At 30.2% G+C, this 17,836-nt stretch overlaps 1 protein-coding gene across 2 annotated transcripts in view; it reads right to left on the minus strand.

Moving 5' to 3' along the window:
* Positions 1 to 17,836, minus strand: part of LOC148303804 (uncharacterized) — a 118,824-nt gene that overhangs the window by 56,846 nt on the left and 44,142 nt on the right. For both annotated transcript variants that reach the window (XM_088269346.1, XM_088269345.1), the window contains exon 3: positions 16,516 to 16,540. In XM_088269346.1, coding sequence (XP_088125472.1) covers positions 16,516 to 16,540 — 25 coding nt within the window. The remainder of the gene's footprint in view (positions 1 to 16,515; positions 16,541 to 17,836) is intronic.

The raw sequence follows: 17,836 nt of genomic DNA on the forward strand, positions 1-17,836 counted from the left end.
GTCAGGATGTCATTGATCCAGAAAAGAAAATGAATGAAAAACGTTTGTAGCCAAAAAGAAGAAGTATTTACCATAAGGTTATATATTATGAAGTTGAACCGTTAACTTCTGTATTTAATCTACGTCCATGTACAGTAACTTCGGTTTTACCATTTTAAGAGATCATAGTTTAAGACATCTCATAAAAGATGAAGAAGAATATGGAAGTCTAGACATCCGTATTCTTCTTCATTTATGATGATTTTTTTTTATAAACTAATATGAAAAATAACTCCTATAATTGGAGATAATCCAGATTTGTGAACAAGTATTTGTACACACTCGAAATGTTGTAAATATTTTATTATGTTTACTACGCCTTTGAATCAACCTCCTTTTCCTATTTTCAGTGCTGAGTGATAAAGTATACGATTGAAATGAATTTCTTCTACTCTCTCTGTTACACGATTAAAACGTCAAACTCGTATAAATACATATATTTTGCATGTAAAAGTAGCTGCATATCAATTATTCAAGTCGTAAATGCACTTTGAATGCCCAAGAAAGTGTTTTAAATAAATTGTAGAAACCAGTAGTTACTCACCTAGATTTTTATTTGCTAAGGTAGCGTGTATTTATTGACATGCGCTTCTGTGATCCAAATAATAAACACGAAATAATTGCATTACTCGCCATTGTTGTACTTGGAAATGTTCCCATGATAAACAACAATGCCATGCTACCATTTCACACTGACCCATGATTTTTTCTTTAAGATGGTTGATATTTTGTTTTGAGAAGATAATTTTCACCCTTATAAAAGAGTACAAGACTTATGATGTGCAGCTTTGTGTGAGAATCGCTTATTTCTATTCACTGGCATTTCTCCACGTCTAGTTCTGTGATAATAAAACCATAGAAAACGAAACAGAAGACGGGCTAAAAACTATAAGATTCAAGAGAGCTGTCTGCAGGTACAGCACAAAAACCTTTTATAATAAAATAACAACTATGTATTTTTTTCCACATGAATTTTATTTGACACGCAACCAGGTTATGTCGTAAACGACATCATCAGACCAGTCTGATAATGTCGCTGGTCAAATATAATTAATGTGGAAAAAATTACGAAGTTATTATTTTATTATATAAAATGCAGTTCCACAAAGACATGTCAGTACAAAACTTAAAACAAAAACCTTAACTAACTAAAAATAAACATTTCTTGAATTTGTTTCCAGGGAATAGAACCCGCGATAAGTGCCTGTCCAACTACGCTGCGGTGCTTGTCAATTTGTTTGATTATATATTATATAAATTCAAAATAAACAATCACCAGTTTCAGTACATTATGTGAATTTAACAAGTATTTACTTAACTCATTTCTTCACTAAGCACAATTAAATTTACATTTTGACTGTGTATTTACAATGCCTATAACCATCCTATGATAATTATAAGCCACCATAAGCCCTGTAAATACCCAGACTTCCATATTCTTCTTCATCCATGTCGAGATGTCAAATTGTAAAAAAAAAACTCCCAAAAGGAGAAAATCCAGATTTGAGATAAAGTATTTGTCGCAATCACACTCAAAATTTCAGAATTTCCTTAAATCAGCAATGATATTAGTTAAATCATGAATCCCATAACATGACTAATTTTGAAGTCAGCACTTATTCTCCAATAAAACCGGAATAATCAATCACTGCACTGATTACAGGTCGTGACTGAGCGTGTCGCCATTTTGTCATCGATAAATATAATTTCTTGAGTCATCGACTAAACAATGGGCGAAATTTAAATAAAAATAAATAAGAATATTAATGTCTTTTTCACTTCCGTTTTAACAATAAGCATAATAAATTTGTTTTTTAAAATAATATAATAATAAATCCCTTACCGCACCCCAATGGTGCATAGGGTACTGCTTCATATAAACGCAGTGTTATCTCGATCGATTACACATGAAGGAAAGGTGATCAGCCCTCCACTTCAGGTACCAGTCCAGTGTAATATTGAATAAATATTAGAGTGAAAAAATCACTTATATTTATTAAACCCCCCTGGGAATCGAACCCGGGACCTCCAGAACGGTAGGCGAGCATGCTGACCATTACACTTTTAAAATAACAAATATATATATATATATATATATATATATATATATATATATATATATATATATATATATATATATATATATATATATATATATATATATATATATATATTATATATTTAAAACAAAATATACCATATTTGTAATACAGAAGGCTGTCTGTCTACAGTCTACAGCATATCGTTTGTCGATAGTGTGTATTACCTGTGACAATTATTGTTATTTTTTGTTGTTCATTAAATACGAGAACCAGGAAGTTAGATGTTGATTACGACACTTACATGCTATTAAAAAACCAGTATGAAAAGTGCATTGAATTCAACAGGCGTCAAAGTACTTACAAAGTTTCAATATCTTATGGACCTTGAATAAACATCATTGGCAAATGAATATTCAACAAGATTTCACCCACGCCATCTCTCCCAAACAGTGTTAACCTTACGTATACATATAAATTATAATCTATTTTATTGCTTAATAACAATATGAACATCTCAATATTATTATTATTAAAATTATAAAACGCTTGCTAGTTTTGAGCAGTCAATTTTTTTTGAGGGAAAAAGAGACTACGCAAAAAAGCTCGTCTTTAAAATTTACGTACATTTGCATGAAAAATAATTTGTCTTTTTGGCAGCACATGAACATTTTTTTCGAAGATAAATAATAAATTCACTTAATCAAATATTCGAATTAGGATAACAGATGAAAACCTCAAAAATTCTGTGTTTTACAAATAAAATACTAATAAATCATTAATATTTTAATGTATTGAAACGCAATCGTTGTTGAATAAACATTATTCAAATTATTCAAAAATATTATTCATAATTCGTGTATAATTATTTTCAACTGTCACTTTATATTGTGATGCGAGGTGAAGTCGAGGGCATTGTTGTCAAGTGCCAAGTAAGAAATAAACATTGCTAATAATATGTTGGCAAAGCACAGATTTTCACTCTTCATCTAAAAAATGGACGTCGAATTTTATATTGTACTAAATGTTTTACGATTTAAAAAATGTTTATCTTATTTTCATTTGCAACTTATTTGATAATTAATGAGCTAAATTATATTGATATTTCAACGTATTTAACATAATTATCAAACATAATATTGGATCAAAACTTTTAACACTAAGAAGATTGAAGACGTATTGCATTTATATAATAGGTAATTTTATTTGGTGGTTTTCAGTTATTTCCTTAATCCTTAAAAAATCAAATCTACGGCTCTATTTAATCAGGAATTCTATAAATATAATAAATTTAATGTTTTTCACACAAGGAAGGGGTTGAAAATCATGATTTTATAAAAGTTTTTCTCATAAAATGAATTTAAATTGTGTGAATTAAATTCGCTCAATTTAAATTAATTTTGTTTAATACAATAGGTACCCATTGTATTTAAATAATAATTACATAATAATAATTACATATGGTAAGGGTTTTAAGTATGATTCTATAGTTGCTATTTTATTATGCAGTTTCACCAAGAAGTGTCATTACAAAAGTTAATTTTAGCAGACCTATTATAATAACTGTAAAAGAAGTACAACTGATAAGTGGTACGGTAAGTACTAGGTAATTATTTGCAAAAAAATAAACCTTGTCTTTGTAGTCTCGTAACGACAAGTTAAAAAACAGTCCCCAAACAGATATGGCTACAAGAGAAGCACTTTTCTACTCGAACAGCGAAGCATTACGTCGGCAGTAATGCCTTACCTTGAGATCCGGTTTTCTAAGGCGGTGGAAGGTGGAATTTCTAAAACAAACTGGAAAATGAACGCCGGAAAAACGCTGGAAGAAAGAAGTGCGCGTTAGATTTCGAAAAGTTTTCTTTTTTAAACGTGCGGTCGGTTTCTTGATTTCTAACCAGTAGCGACCGTTGAAATGGCGATGCCACAAAGCCATACACACAAGTACTTCACGGATGTCGTCCATTAGATTCCGTGATTCATGACACAATGTTTACATCTGATAGAAGTACCTACTCTTAGGTGTATTCAGCCATTTAACGTCTCTAAGCCCGACCACTTGCGTTCATTGAACGCATATATATGCAAATAGAAATTATTGTTAATGACATCGTATTACTTAATATGTATTTATGTAAGAAATAAAAGATTAGGGCCTTTCTCTTTGAATAATATCTGCATATTTTATGTGAACAACATTACATACAAACACGTAAATAGTATAAATTGTTTTAAATTGAACATAAAAAGAAAATACATAAGTATATCTGATAAGGTGAAATACTTGAAATCAATTAAAATACATTTAACGACTTTGAGAGATAACTTTCACATCGCGTCATAATATTGGATTTGGATAATTAGTTATTAACTTTATCTCTTTTTTCACATTAATCAATAAGAATAATATTAATTAAAAAAAATGTTAGTTGTTTGGTCCCTACGATCTCATAACTGAAGATAAAATGAAATAATTTTACGCTGGGGTATCTGAGAATATACATGTCAACGATGTTATGCTTAAATTCATATTTCTATATATTGTGTATTTTAAATGTAGGTAATCCTCGAATTTTATTCAAGAACAAATTATCGCTCTAAATACATGAAACGCCTTTTATCATACCTTTGTATTGTTTTGTTTTGTATTTTGTTTTGTATTGGAATCAAATATTTCTCCATTGTATTATCCGAATAATATTTCTCAAAGATAATCGTGATCAGTTTATAATAATGAGATGCCTGACTGAAATTATAATATATTTCCTAGGTACACGATATGAAAGCCTTTGTTACACAAACCGGTTACTGTGAAGTGTGAATAATAATATTAAATAATATTCATGTACGTGTGTATGAACAAATTCAGTTTGAATCAACGAACTCACATACATACGGATGACATTGCAAATTACAAGACTTTGTAATCGACTTGGTAATTTTGAGTGTAGTAGAGTTTAACGCGAGGATAAAAACAAAACCTCTGCATATGTTTGATCAATGAGCTTTTGCTAACAATCTGAAAATCCATATCGCACGCGGCATATAGTTCGCGGGTTTCTAAGTATAGTATTTATTAAAAAATTGAAAATTTGGATAATTTATAAAGCGCTATTTTTGTAAAATACTACTACAAGGGCGCTTCACTGTGATTGAATTAGGGTATAAAAAAATGATCTACCAAACAAATACGATTCTAGTTTTTTTTTCTTCATTTTTTCCATCTCATTCACAGAATTTCTAACTATGGCGGAAAAGCATTCATTCATTGCAAGACACGCTTGCCAAATTTAGTACGTTGGTTGCGAGCTGGTAAGATCACTTTGACCATAGCAGTTGTTTTAGCCGATCGAAGCGTGAGACGTCTATCAACCAATTTGCCTAGAATACACAGCTCTTTTACATATTCTAGAGCCATATTATGGTTTGATAAATATACAGTAGACAGATTCTATACTCAACCCTTTGGGGAAAGCATAACTTGTGCAGTTGGTGAAGTAGTGTGGTGATGTGACTGAATTTAGAATCGCTGCAATTAACAACACACAGGTAACGCAGGTAACACTGATTGCAGCTGAGTCATTTTATTGTTTGGTAGACACGTGTATGGTATATGCCGTAACAATAATCGACTCTAGAAAAATAAACGACAATAATTTATGATCTAACAATCAAATTTACCAGTATCCATGATTCAGTTTTGGCATCCAGTACTTTTTGTATAAAGAAAGGTTAGATCGATTTCCAATCTATCTTCTATAATTTAGAATAATATGTTTTACCCCTTATTATTATTATTTTAGGTACCTACTGTTAGCTATAAGATTGATTGATTAGTCAAAATGATCGTAAAAAACCCAGAAGTATGTTACACGATGCGTTGGTTGATGCACTTTTTGTGCTTTGGTACAGGCATGAAGGTGCATTCACTCGGTCGCGGTCCACCTCGTTCGACGTTCTTCCACGGCCGTGAACTGCTTTGCACGCCTCTAGGAATTATCTTCAATTTGCTATGCGCCAATTTTCACCTACGTTTATATACTGCCTATGACGTTGGCGTCGTACCACCGCGAGGTTTTCAGATAGTAATTTGGATTCATAGGTATCAACTAGTATAGCGATTTTAAGTGATAGGCCCAGTAATCAATAGTCCGCAACTTAATATTTTTGAACCTCGGTAATATTTTACCTAATTGAATTTTTTGCTTAAAATACTGTTAATGTTTTGAAAAAACAATTTTTTCTTCAAAATAATTATATGGTTTTGATAAGAAGGACAAAAATAAATATATATTGTACAAAATGTAAATATTCTATAAATATCATATTAAAATTGGGCTCCGACAACACGTCTGGCTTCTCGCGCAGTCGATCTGAATTTGTACATTTGAGATCTCACCCTTAAAAACGGATAATTTTTCTAGTTTAAAAAAAATGTTTCCGATGTGGTAATAATATTTCTTATTAAAATGACACAAAAATTTGTATGAATTATATTTTGTTAGTAGTGCATGTTATATGTATATTGTTTTTATTTCAATCCTCTCTGACAATTTTTTTTTCTTTCAAAATAATCGTTACTATGAGGTACCTTCATAAATACAAACATGATGGAAAAAATATGTTTCTGTATTTTCTCTTTAAAAATATAAGAAAGAACTTAGATCCCACCCATCTTGGTATAACTTTTCAAATATTTTTAATAAATCTATAATAACTTTAACTTTAAAACTCTCAAAAGAATCACTCAAATTACGAACAGCACTGTTTATTTTATTTTATAAAAATTGCTGTTAGTCAATCTGGTTTCGTGTTGTTTTAAAATAAGAATAAAAACAATTTGAATCAAGTTTTCCCGCGTAGGCCAATTTGCAGTCTGTCCGCTTTGCGCCGCTAATCACTGCATGCAATGCGAACATAACAGGAATATGCAAAATAAACGCAAACGTTCTGGCAAACTCACTTTACTGGGGTAACTACCTAACGGATTGGCGCTCTAATGGCAACGTATGGCAACACTGAAGACGTAATCATCGTATTCACGACCAAGGCTCCAAATTTGAAAATAAAGTACTTAACGAATAACACGATTATTTTGGCGACCGCATCACATGAAATTTTAAAGAAGGTAGGTACTTTTTGACGAGGTTCTGAAATTCAAAACGATATTTTCCGGATAGCATTTTAACGTTTTTTTCGAGAGATTATGGCAACACTGAATGCGAATCAGTTTTGTCCAAGGTTCCACATTTAAAAACCAAATTTTTCAGAGAGAATTTCAAGTTTTTTGTTAGCGTATAGCAATACTGAATACAAATTAGTACTGTCCAATAAAATGACACTAAAGAAGACCTGATTTGTGATTTTAAATCTTTACAAAAAATAGTTTTAAGTTACATTCTTATTATTTTTGTGATTATACTGTAAAATTAAACTAAAATATCTTAGGATTAACAAATTTCTGAGGTTTAAAATCAAATAACAGAGCGGAATGGAAAATAAAGAAAATAGAAAGCAGATACATATTTTTAATATTTTTCATTTCACAGTGCTCGTGAAGCAGTTAGACAACAATTCAATCGAAAACATTGAAAATGCTGTTTCAGTATCTATCAAGAAGCACGATGGCCGCCGTAATTAATATTTATTTTTACGTGTTTTGCTATTACTATCAACAGATAGCGCTGCCATTGTGGTAAAAAACTGTTATAAAACGCATTTTCCGTAACTGGTATATTTAAAAAACACTCGTACTCAAATGCTACGTTATGCCAAAAAAATATGAATAACTAGGAGATATGAGATTTTGAGCAAACTAACATTAATATTTTTATTTACATAGACTTTTTTGTTTAACGGAAATAATTTTTGATCAAAAAATAAGATACACAATTTATAATGAAGTTTCGATTAGAAGCGATTTTTATTTTTAGTACCCACATTTTTTTTAAATTATCTAAATATCAATTAAATAACAATCAAAGCAGTAGTTTTCTGCAGGCATTTTTTCGATGCCACCTTTTATCAACTATTTTGTACTTTTCAACATTCTCGACGAAATTGTTATTTAAGAGATCTCGTGTTAACGAAACATTACACGACTATTAGATAAAAAGTAATTATTAAAAAAAGGCGAAATATAACGTACGTTCGAAGTACACAAACGATAAAATAACAATTTGCGTTCGCGTACACAAGCAAAGAGCAATTAATCTTTTTTCTGGATTTTGTTTACTATCTTCCATTAGATAAAGTTTAAGATTGCGTTAATATTAATGTCCGTAATATTTTTAAATCTCGACGAGTTTCCGCCCGTTTTTCCCACAGGGAGAGAAAAAACTCCAATTAAGCAATTGAGACGAATAATAATTCGGCTTCAAAAGATTTTTTATGTAAAAATGTAGCCATCAGTAAACGTAGATGCGTTGTAAATTATTCTAATCATTCATACACACATACAGAACAAAATATAAAGAGAACGAAAAAAATGCGAGACGGCTGTGTATTAGTGCAAAATTCTGATGTTTGTTCATAAATAATGGTTCTGTGAAGATTTTGAACTAAAAGTATATTACAGTTTATTTTCTTCGACGGTTTGAGGTTCTGGTTCAAAGGATCTCGGTATAAATATGTATATATGTATATATATATATATATATATATATATATATATATATATATATATATATATATATATATATATATATATATATATATGTATATATATATATATATATATATATATATATATATATATATATATGTATATATATATATATATATATATATATATATATATATATATATATATATATATATATATATATATATATATATATTTATGTATATGTATATAAAATATACTCGTTGGAAGGGTCAAGGTAGAAAGTAAATTAATTAAAGTCCAGGTGTTAATATTTTATTGTAAAAACTTTATGATATAAATTGTTATTGTACCTGTCTATTGTATGTAATAATAAAAAAAATTGTATTTAACATGTAAGTATTTTGGCTCAACACAGAACATGCCTAAAGAGCCGTAATACATATAGTTAAAAATGTTTGTATCTATGAAATAAATAAATAAATTGCTGGGAATCGAACCCGCGATGCCAGTTTCGTAGTCGAACGTCTACTTAACTACGCCAAAGCGCCTGTCATAATATTTGAAGTTATTAGATATTCGAAAACTGATATTAAGTCAAGATTCTAACTAACGCCACACCACTCTGTCTTTGCAAACATTCTTCGCCCCTTCCACGTTCATGCATCTCTTCATACATACCCATAAATTATGAGATTATACCAACGTTTTATTTTATTTATTTAAAAAAATAATAGTATTTCATGTGTGGAAGACCTAAAATCATCGATTACAATAATGACTACGATGTTTAGAAGTCATAGTGGGCAGTGGAAGCCTTTACGAGCGAGGCGGTCTCAAACGGTTCTTTATTAACGGTATTATGCAAAATTAAGTTATGGCAGCGCTCCGCTTCTGGTTGCTCTACGTGGGCAACGCTGCAAACCTGTTCACCACACACTTATAGATGCGATCTACGCTCCTGCAGCGATGGTGACATCAAATAAAACGCAGGGAATATTGAATATTGGCCCTTAAGGAGGCACATCAAATAAAATGCAGGGAATATTGAATATCGGCCCTTAAGGAGGCACATCAAATAAAACGCACGGAATATTGAATATCGGCCCTTAAGGCGACACACCAAATAAAACGCACGGAATATTGAATATTGGCCCTTGAGGCGGGACATCAAATAAAACGCGCGGAATATTGAATACTGGCCCTTGAGGCGGGACATCAAATAAAACGCACGGAATATTGAATATTGGCTCTTAAGGCGAGACATCAAATAAAACGCACGGAATATTGAATATTGGCTCTTAAGGCGAGACATCAAATAAAACGCACGGAATATTGAATATTGGCCCTTGAGGCGGGACATCAAATAAAACGCACGGAATATTGAATATTGGCCCTTAAGGCGGGATAATCCATAGCCCTTACTTTATTTTCTTGAAACCCAGGTAACATTTAACAAAACACATTTTTTGTTATGAAAAAATATGTATTTCTTCGAATAAAATATATGGTTTTATAAATAAAAGAATTATTGAAAGATAAGGAAAAAAAAATTAAAAGTGTCACGTCGCGCGCAGCCGGTCTCGTACTGAATTTGCACATTAGAGAATATACCCTTAATAGTTTTAAATAAAAATGTTTATTTTTTATACTTACATATGTTAAAAAAGAACATTGTATAAAATATAAAATAATATTGTATATAAACAGTGGGTAAATCGCCATTAACTGCAGACTAAGTGCGATTTCTCAGAATGTGCGGCAACGAGATGTATGATAGATGTTTGAATGGTGATATAATGAAAGAGTGTGATGCTGAGATAAGCATTATTAATAAAATAAATAAAGGTGTGTTACAAATCGTTGCATGTGGAACGAATAAGCGAAAAAATGACAGTAAAACAATTTATGGGGCGAGTGTACTTGGAAATAGGTGCAGAGGTAGACCGAGGAAAACTTGGCAAAATACTTGAAAGTGGTTAGGGCACGAGTTAAAATAATAGGCGGGTATGTATGAGAAGATGCATTAATTTGGAAGAGACAAAGATTTTTTGTAAATACAAATTGGTTTGGCGTTCTATACTCTCTGCCTACCCCTGCTAGGAAGCGGCATGATGGTTAGTTAGTTAGTTATAAAGCAATTAACTGCATTAAATATAACCTTACAATTGAACTTTTTTGATGCCCAAAAATTCTATTTTATTTATTGTTTCGGCATTAACTTTGTGGTAAGACATGTTACAATGATTAAAGAAAACACTTGTTTTCTACCATGTATTAAAGACTACATGTTTCAGAAGTTAAACTTCCATCATTCAGGTCTGTATAATAACTGACTGTTATTATACAGACCTGAATGATGGAAGTTTAACTTCTGAAACATGTAGTCTTTAATAAAACTCAAGTGGTAAAAAACAAGTGTTTTCTTTAATCATTGTCCCAAAAATTCTATCGTTAAAATATGAATCAAATCGTTATTCGTGATTACGACTAAGCTATGTTTATTAATAATTGATAGGAAACAACTATTCGATTATTTCAAGGGCAATGCATTTACCTATCCTTGTATATTTTTATCCAAGCCCACTTACCTATATTTACGGCTCCAATATTTTATGATTCGTTCGCGTGAAAAAGTTTTCATTTATTTTTAATTTGGACATGTTTGTATAATGTTTTTGCTCCAAATTGATCAACCACAAATATTATATTTACAGTGCCACCTAGAGTACATAAACATGTACGTGAAGTTAAAAAAGGGCGGCTTTATATGACGAATCGTATTGGGAACACAACGTCTGAAGTTGATGACATGTTTCACCTACATTTTTTTACGTTGAATTAACTTATAATATCATGCATTTTGATATAATTTTGGTCAAATTAGGTGTCGTAAAAACGTTTTTAGCGAAAGTCCGACGATAAAAAATTGCGGTCACATATACTTGGGAGACGTACGAGTATTATTATAGCTACTGAAAAACTCTGCTTCGTAAATAAACAAATAAAACAGTATTTTTGTTAACCTACAATTTTTACAATAGAGTAAACAAACATGTCACTATTAAAAAATGTCCTTCTCCAAGCAAAGAACTCAGTCTGTTTTTTGGAGAGGCTCAGCGCTACTAAAATTATAATATTGTGTTAAGTAGAAATGTATAGAAATTTTATTTAATTGTTTAAAAAAAAATTAACTATATTGTAGTAAAAAAATCCACTTATATTTTATTTGACTATTGACAGGGCTTTGTCAGTGCCGACATCATCATACTGGTGATATCGGTAAAGACGAAATCCAATCTTTGGTCAAATTAAATAAAAGTGGAATAAATTAAATAGTTGTTGTTTTAAAATGCTTTTCCACCAAGTAATATCAGTACAACATTTTAAAATATGATCAACGTTTCATATTAAATGTTACTGGGAGTAGGATAGTAAGGATAAGGAAGTTGAAATGAAAAATACTTCACAAATACCTAAATCAATTAAAAATAAATCTTTCTTAAATTAATTTTGCAATTAGTGGGAATCGAGCTCTCAACGCCAATTTCGCAGTCGGAAGTCTACCCAACTACCCCACGGCGCATGAATCGGTATTTTAAATGTTGACTGTAGTAATTAGATTGACATAATTAGAAATAACTGTTCAATAGTGGAATGAAACTGGTAATCTGTATGAGATTATCAACTTAGTTAAATCTAAGCTTGTTAGCAATTAACAAGGGCACCCTACATTATTAATTTCCTTATTCGCTTAACGATTTTCTTATCTCTGATTTGTCATAGATACGGGTCAATATATACTCGTATTTATACTATTTTTTGACATCTCAACATAGATGAAGAAGGATATGGAAGTCTGGGCTAAATAAATACATTATAATAACATAAAAAATAACCCCAAATTGGAGATAATAATAATAAGATTTGTGAACAAGTATTTGATTATTGGACACACTCAAAATGTTGTACTCGTATTTAGGTAAGAAAGATGTAATAAGTAAATATTTAATAATTCATAAAATAGCAAATATATTTTCAATTCATTGTAGACAATCTCTCCTAGGCAATTCGTTTACCATATAGTCCTACACACAGACCCCGAGTACCCCAGACATTGATACTAGAAAATTTCAGACCGTTAAATCCTTATTTGATTATAATATAACAAACTAGTTAACATATTATTTTTTGACATCTCATTAAAGATGAAGAAAAATATGGAAGTCTGGGCATTTACGGGGCTGACGAGCGTCATAGGCAGGTTTAAGTGATCACTTTACACACGTGTAACATTCACCAATTCTACCTATTATTGACAACCACACTACTCAAATTCTTGGAAGTTCCATATATATATATATATATGTGAACGAATTTTGAAACATTGTTCTTTAATCACTAGAACTTCACTAGAGACATCTATTGGTGAGATGAAAAGAAGCTTTTTATTGAGCAGAAACTCTTTAATTCGTATGTGAGGTCCGAATCCTGGATTATAATCACACACATGAGAAAGGCCAGAAAATATTATTTTCATTTGTATTATTTAAGCTTATAATTTGACCAGATAATTTATTTACAACATTTTGAGTGTGTCCAATATACTTGATCACAAAATCTGGATTATCTCCAATTACAGGAGTTATTATTTTTTTTTAAAGAATAAAAAAATAATAATCATAATAATATGAAGAGACGATAGAACGCTAAACCACTCTGCCTTTGCATAAAATCTTTACCTCTTCTACATTCATGTATCTCCTCATGCTCACCCGACGATTATTCTTGACCTGACCACTTTCAAGTATTTGAAATACTAGATCACGCCAAGTATTCTCGGTTTTCTTCAGATATTTTAATTATCATATAAGTTTGGTGAAAAATATAAATGACAACGAAATAGATATTGGGACCTGAAATCATTAGGGTAAAGAAAAATTGTGTATTGTCATTTGTTGTCATTATATACGTGTACACCATTTATGTACAATAGTTTAATCTAAAACAGTATGGTTTTCCACTTTCTCTGTATGTTTTTTTACTAATCACGTTAAGGAATAATACTGAAACCAGTAGCGGTAAGTTTTTATTATGACGATAATTTTTAGTTACGAATTGACTGATGGATCTAGCCAGTTATTAGAGCGTACTATATTAGTATAATCACCGGGAAATAGCATACCACGGGCAGATATATAAAAATCAAATTAAGGTTTTATTTTACCGTAAAAAAGTAAGGTTCTCTTATAACCACTTACATATTGACTACAAACATAAAGGTATAATTATTAAGTTATTCACATCAGAATCTTGTATACTACAGTAGTCTAAAGTGCTATAGTCGACAAATTGGAATTCCACATACGGCAAAAGATTTTAGTTTAAATTTTCAGCAGAGCTTTTATTATTTTGTATGAATATATGACTACCTACTGTATCACGTTATTCTATACGGGTATATGATTGTTATAATAATCAATTAACATTTTTTATTATAAAAAATACAATATTATAATCAATTAACATATTTTGTTATAATAAATACAGTATTAAATGAAATTACCTGGATTATTCATCTTTGTGGTAATATCTATTCATTTAAATTTAAGTTTTACTTGGTATATACCACTATTTCTTAAAATATATTGTGAAACGATTTTCGATGCATTTCGCACAATTTTCAAACACGTGTCACAATAGATTTCAACAAATAATTGTATTAACTTTAATTAAAAACTAGATTTTTGAATCTACAGACAATATGTTTAATATTTACTATGGGTGTCTGAACTGATACATTGAAAACTGTCCCGCATTCCCAGATCTGATACAGAAGCATCTAGGCTTCCTGACAGATCTACTCTTGCAAAACAATTATCTATAAACTAAGTTGGCAAGTTTATTGAAAATGTGAAACAAAATATAACTGTATCCCGATTTTACTGTGATTTTACATTTAAAAGCTTCCAATACCCCTGTCACTGCCAATCAAAATAAATACAAGTTTGTAAATCTACAACCAAATTTTCTAGAAGTGTCTCAACTGATACAATTAGGAAATTAATGCATTATAGATGTTTAAAAGGTTATTTAAATGTAAACTATTATTATAGTTATTAAGGTTATTTAAATGTAAACTTTAATATTGTTGATAAAAAAACGCAAGAGGCTTTGTCTCGGTTGATACATCTATAATGTATGACAATCAATTTGTTTTACATAATTAATCATTATTCTGCAATCTTTTACTCATTAAATGCTGTGAAATAGAAAAAGAAGATGATGTGAATTATCTTATAAAAAAACACGTGGAATTCAGATTTGCGTGCAACGAACAGTAACATGAATTGCGTAAAGCAAGACAGAGTTATTTTCTTACAATTATATAATATACCACCGAGCTGATATTAGATTAAAAATATATGTGCATAAAGATGAAGGTATTTAGAAATGTACAGTGATAAACGTTTAAGTATAAAATAAACACATTTTGAGATGTCAACATAGATGAAGAAGAATATGCAAGACTGGGGATTTATAGAGCTTATGACCTATCATTACACACTTGCGCTTTGCACATATGTAAAGCGATAAATTAGACAAGCCTATGACACGTCGTAAGCCCTTTATATACACAGACTTCCATATTCTTCTCCATCTACGTTGAGATGCCATAATGATATATTTGTTTCAGTAATTGATTCGTCAGTCACTTTGTGGTAATATCACTATTTCATCAAATCTATTGTGATACGTGTTTTGATGTATTTCACATCATTTTTAAACATGTATCACAATGGATTTTAAGAAATAGTGGAACTTACTAAGTAAAACTTAAACTTAAAATTATATATTTTTTATATATTAAAAGCATTGTTAACATTGTGGTATGGTAATATAACACTCTTTATCGTTCATCGTTTATTTTGTGTAATACTACTTTAATAAACACTAATTCATAAATTTGTGTTTTTTAAAGTGGTATTACATAAAGTGAACGATGAATAGTATAGAGAGTGTTAAAAATTATATATTTCTTCCTGATCTGTTTATCGCAGAAATATTGAAAGAATTTCTCTTTATTACTATGAAGTGTTTGATTACAAATTGATCCTGTTTACGATACAGTTATCATTCAGAAGTAGATGTTTAAGTGAAGATTAAACAGGGCGCCTGACTGATAAAATCGCAAATTATCAAACACTTTACGAGGCAGACACCCTTCCTTGAAGTAGTAAAGCATGATGTATGTTGAAAACAAGTTAGCAATGGTAATAAGCATGTATATACGCGAGTTACGGAGAATAACGGTGAATATTTTTATTAATATTGAGTACGGACATTGCCGCCAGTGATTGAGTTCATCGATATCAGTGCAAAACAGACTTAACATAATTGTTGTCCCAACTAAGGCAAGTATGATATAAGAATTGTGTGTCATATATCCATGGCTTCCTATAGTAGAACCCATAATTTATCAAATGAAGGCGTGTTGTTTGAACGGAGGCCAAGTGCGTTATAGGTAGTACATTAAACAAGTACTTATATAGCGTAAGTAACGTTACTTACGCTCGTAAATTAAAAAGGTGCTTTCCTTATACAATGAGTGAGTCATGGAAGGCTTTCATGCCTCACAGAGTAATTTAGAAATTTACATCGACATTTGAACAATTTATTTAATATAATGATATTGTCACTTACTGAAGGCTTTAATATATATCTTAACATTGTATGGACGCCCTCCATATGTGGAAACATTGCTTATTTTACTAGTTATTGAGTTTATCCGTTAAATAATTATATAAAAAAATAATTTATGTAAAAACTTACCATTTGGACACGAGAAGAGATTATCCTGCAAACAGAAAAAAAACATTAAACTTTTATCGCAAATAAAGGTAAAAAGTTGTTTTACTTATTTTTAGTATAATAATGAAATAAACTTCATCTGGTTGGGTAAAGATGGAAGTTTATAAGCAATTTGTTATTTATTTAACGTATTGGTGTAACCAAAAAAAGTAAAAAGCCGTGCTGCCAATGTTTATTTAGTAATAAAATAATAATAATATTATAATGGAAGTGTAATAACATTAAACCCAAAATCATTTATGAAACTCAATAAACTATTTTTTTTAATAACAAATATTATTTTTATGTGCAAAATAATAACAAAAACATTCAATCTGTCCTGATATGTCTTTTTGTCATTAATTTTCTAATTATTCAATATAAATGTTGGGTTTGTTTTACAATTTCAGAAAGTAAAACGATATTCTTTCATCAGAAATATTTTTTTTCAAAGTTAATTTTTGCAATATCAAAAAATTCTAAATTTACGTTTTTTTTAAACAAAAGAAAGCACAGAGAAAATGCAGATAGTATTAAGTTTACTTTTAAAATTTCTAATAATTGTCCTTGAAAATTTCGTTTAAGTTGTCGATATTTAACGTAACGGGTTATATTTAAATTAGATTGATCTTAGATTATGGGATACAGTGAGGATAATGCACTGGGAAAATAATGATTTGACTTAGCTAGGGTAGTATGCAGAGGATGAGAGTCGCCGTAATTTATTTTGTCTGCAATAATTTCATTTCAAGACCTAATTTTGACACGAACACTGAATATGGGTAATAAAATATACACTTTAAAACGACGAAACCTTTTACAATTAAAAATATCACAATGGTTACGCTTAAAATATTGATTACGCAAATAAAAATAATTAACTGATTGAAAATCTTTACTTAAAGTAACCGTGTAATTATTTTTTGCTGCGTAGTCACAATTAAGCACTGGCTTCTGATAAAACTCAGTGAAATACTGAATTGTGTTGATAAATACTCCCTATCGCAATATGACCTCAGCTTAACAAAAGCGCTGATAACTTTCGATTGTTTAATTCGGTCCATGCAGTCACGAATGCTAATAATATTTCTTGTTAGTCAGTTGGCGAGATTCATCTGGCCTTCTCAACATTCAGACAGTATAAGTAAGTGGGTAATATATATTTTATATACCCAATACAGCAGATCTTTGAGTGTGAATGAGAAACCACTTACGCAACGGTAAATTTTGTTAGGCCCTCTATGCACAATGAAATAATTTCATCAAATTATGTATTTTACACTCTTGCTACAGTACTTAAGTA

This window comes from Brachycentrus maculatus, unplaced genomic scaffold (genome assembly GCF_059751285.1).
Source record: "Brachycentrus maculatus isolate JH-2025_06_01 unplaced genomic scaffold, ASM5975128v1 h1tg000345l, whole genome shotgun sequence".
In the NCBI taxonomy this organism is placed as follows: domain Eukaryota; kingdom Metazoa; phylum Arthropoda; class Insecta; order Trichoptera; family Brachycentridae; genus Brachycentrus; species Brachycentrus maculatus.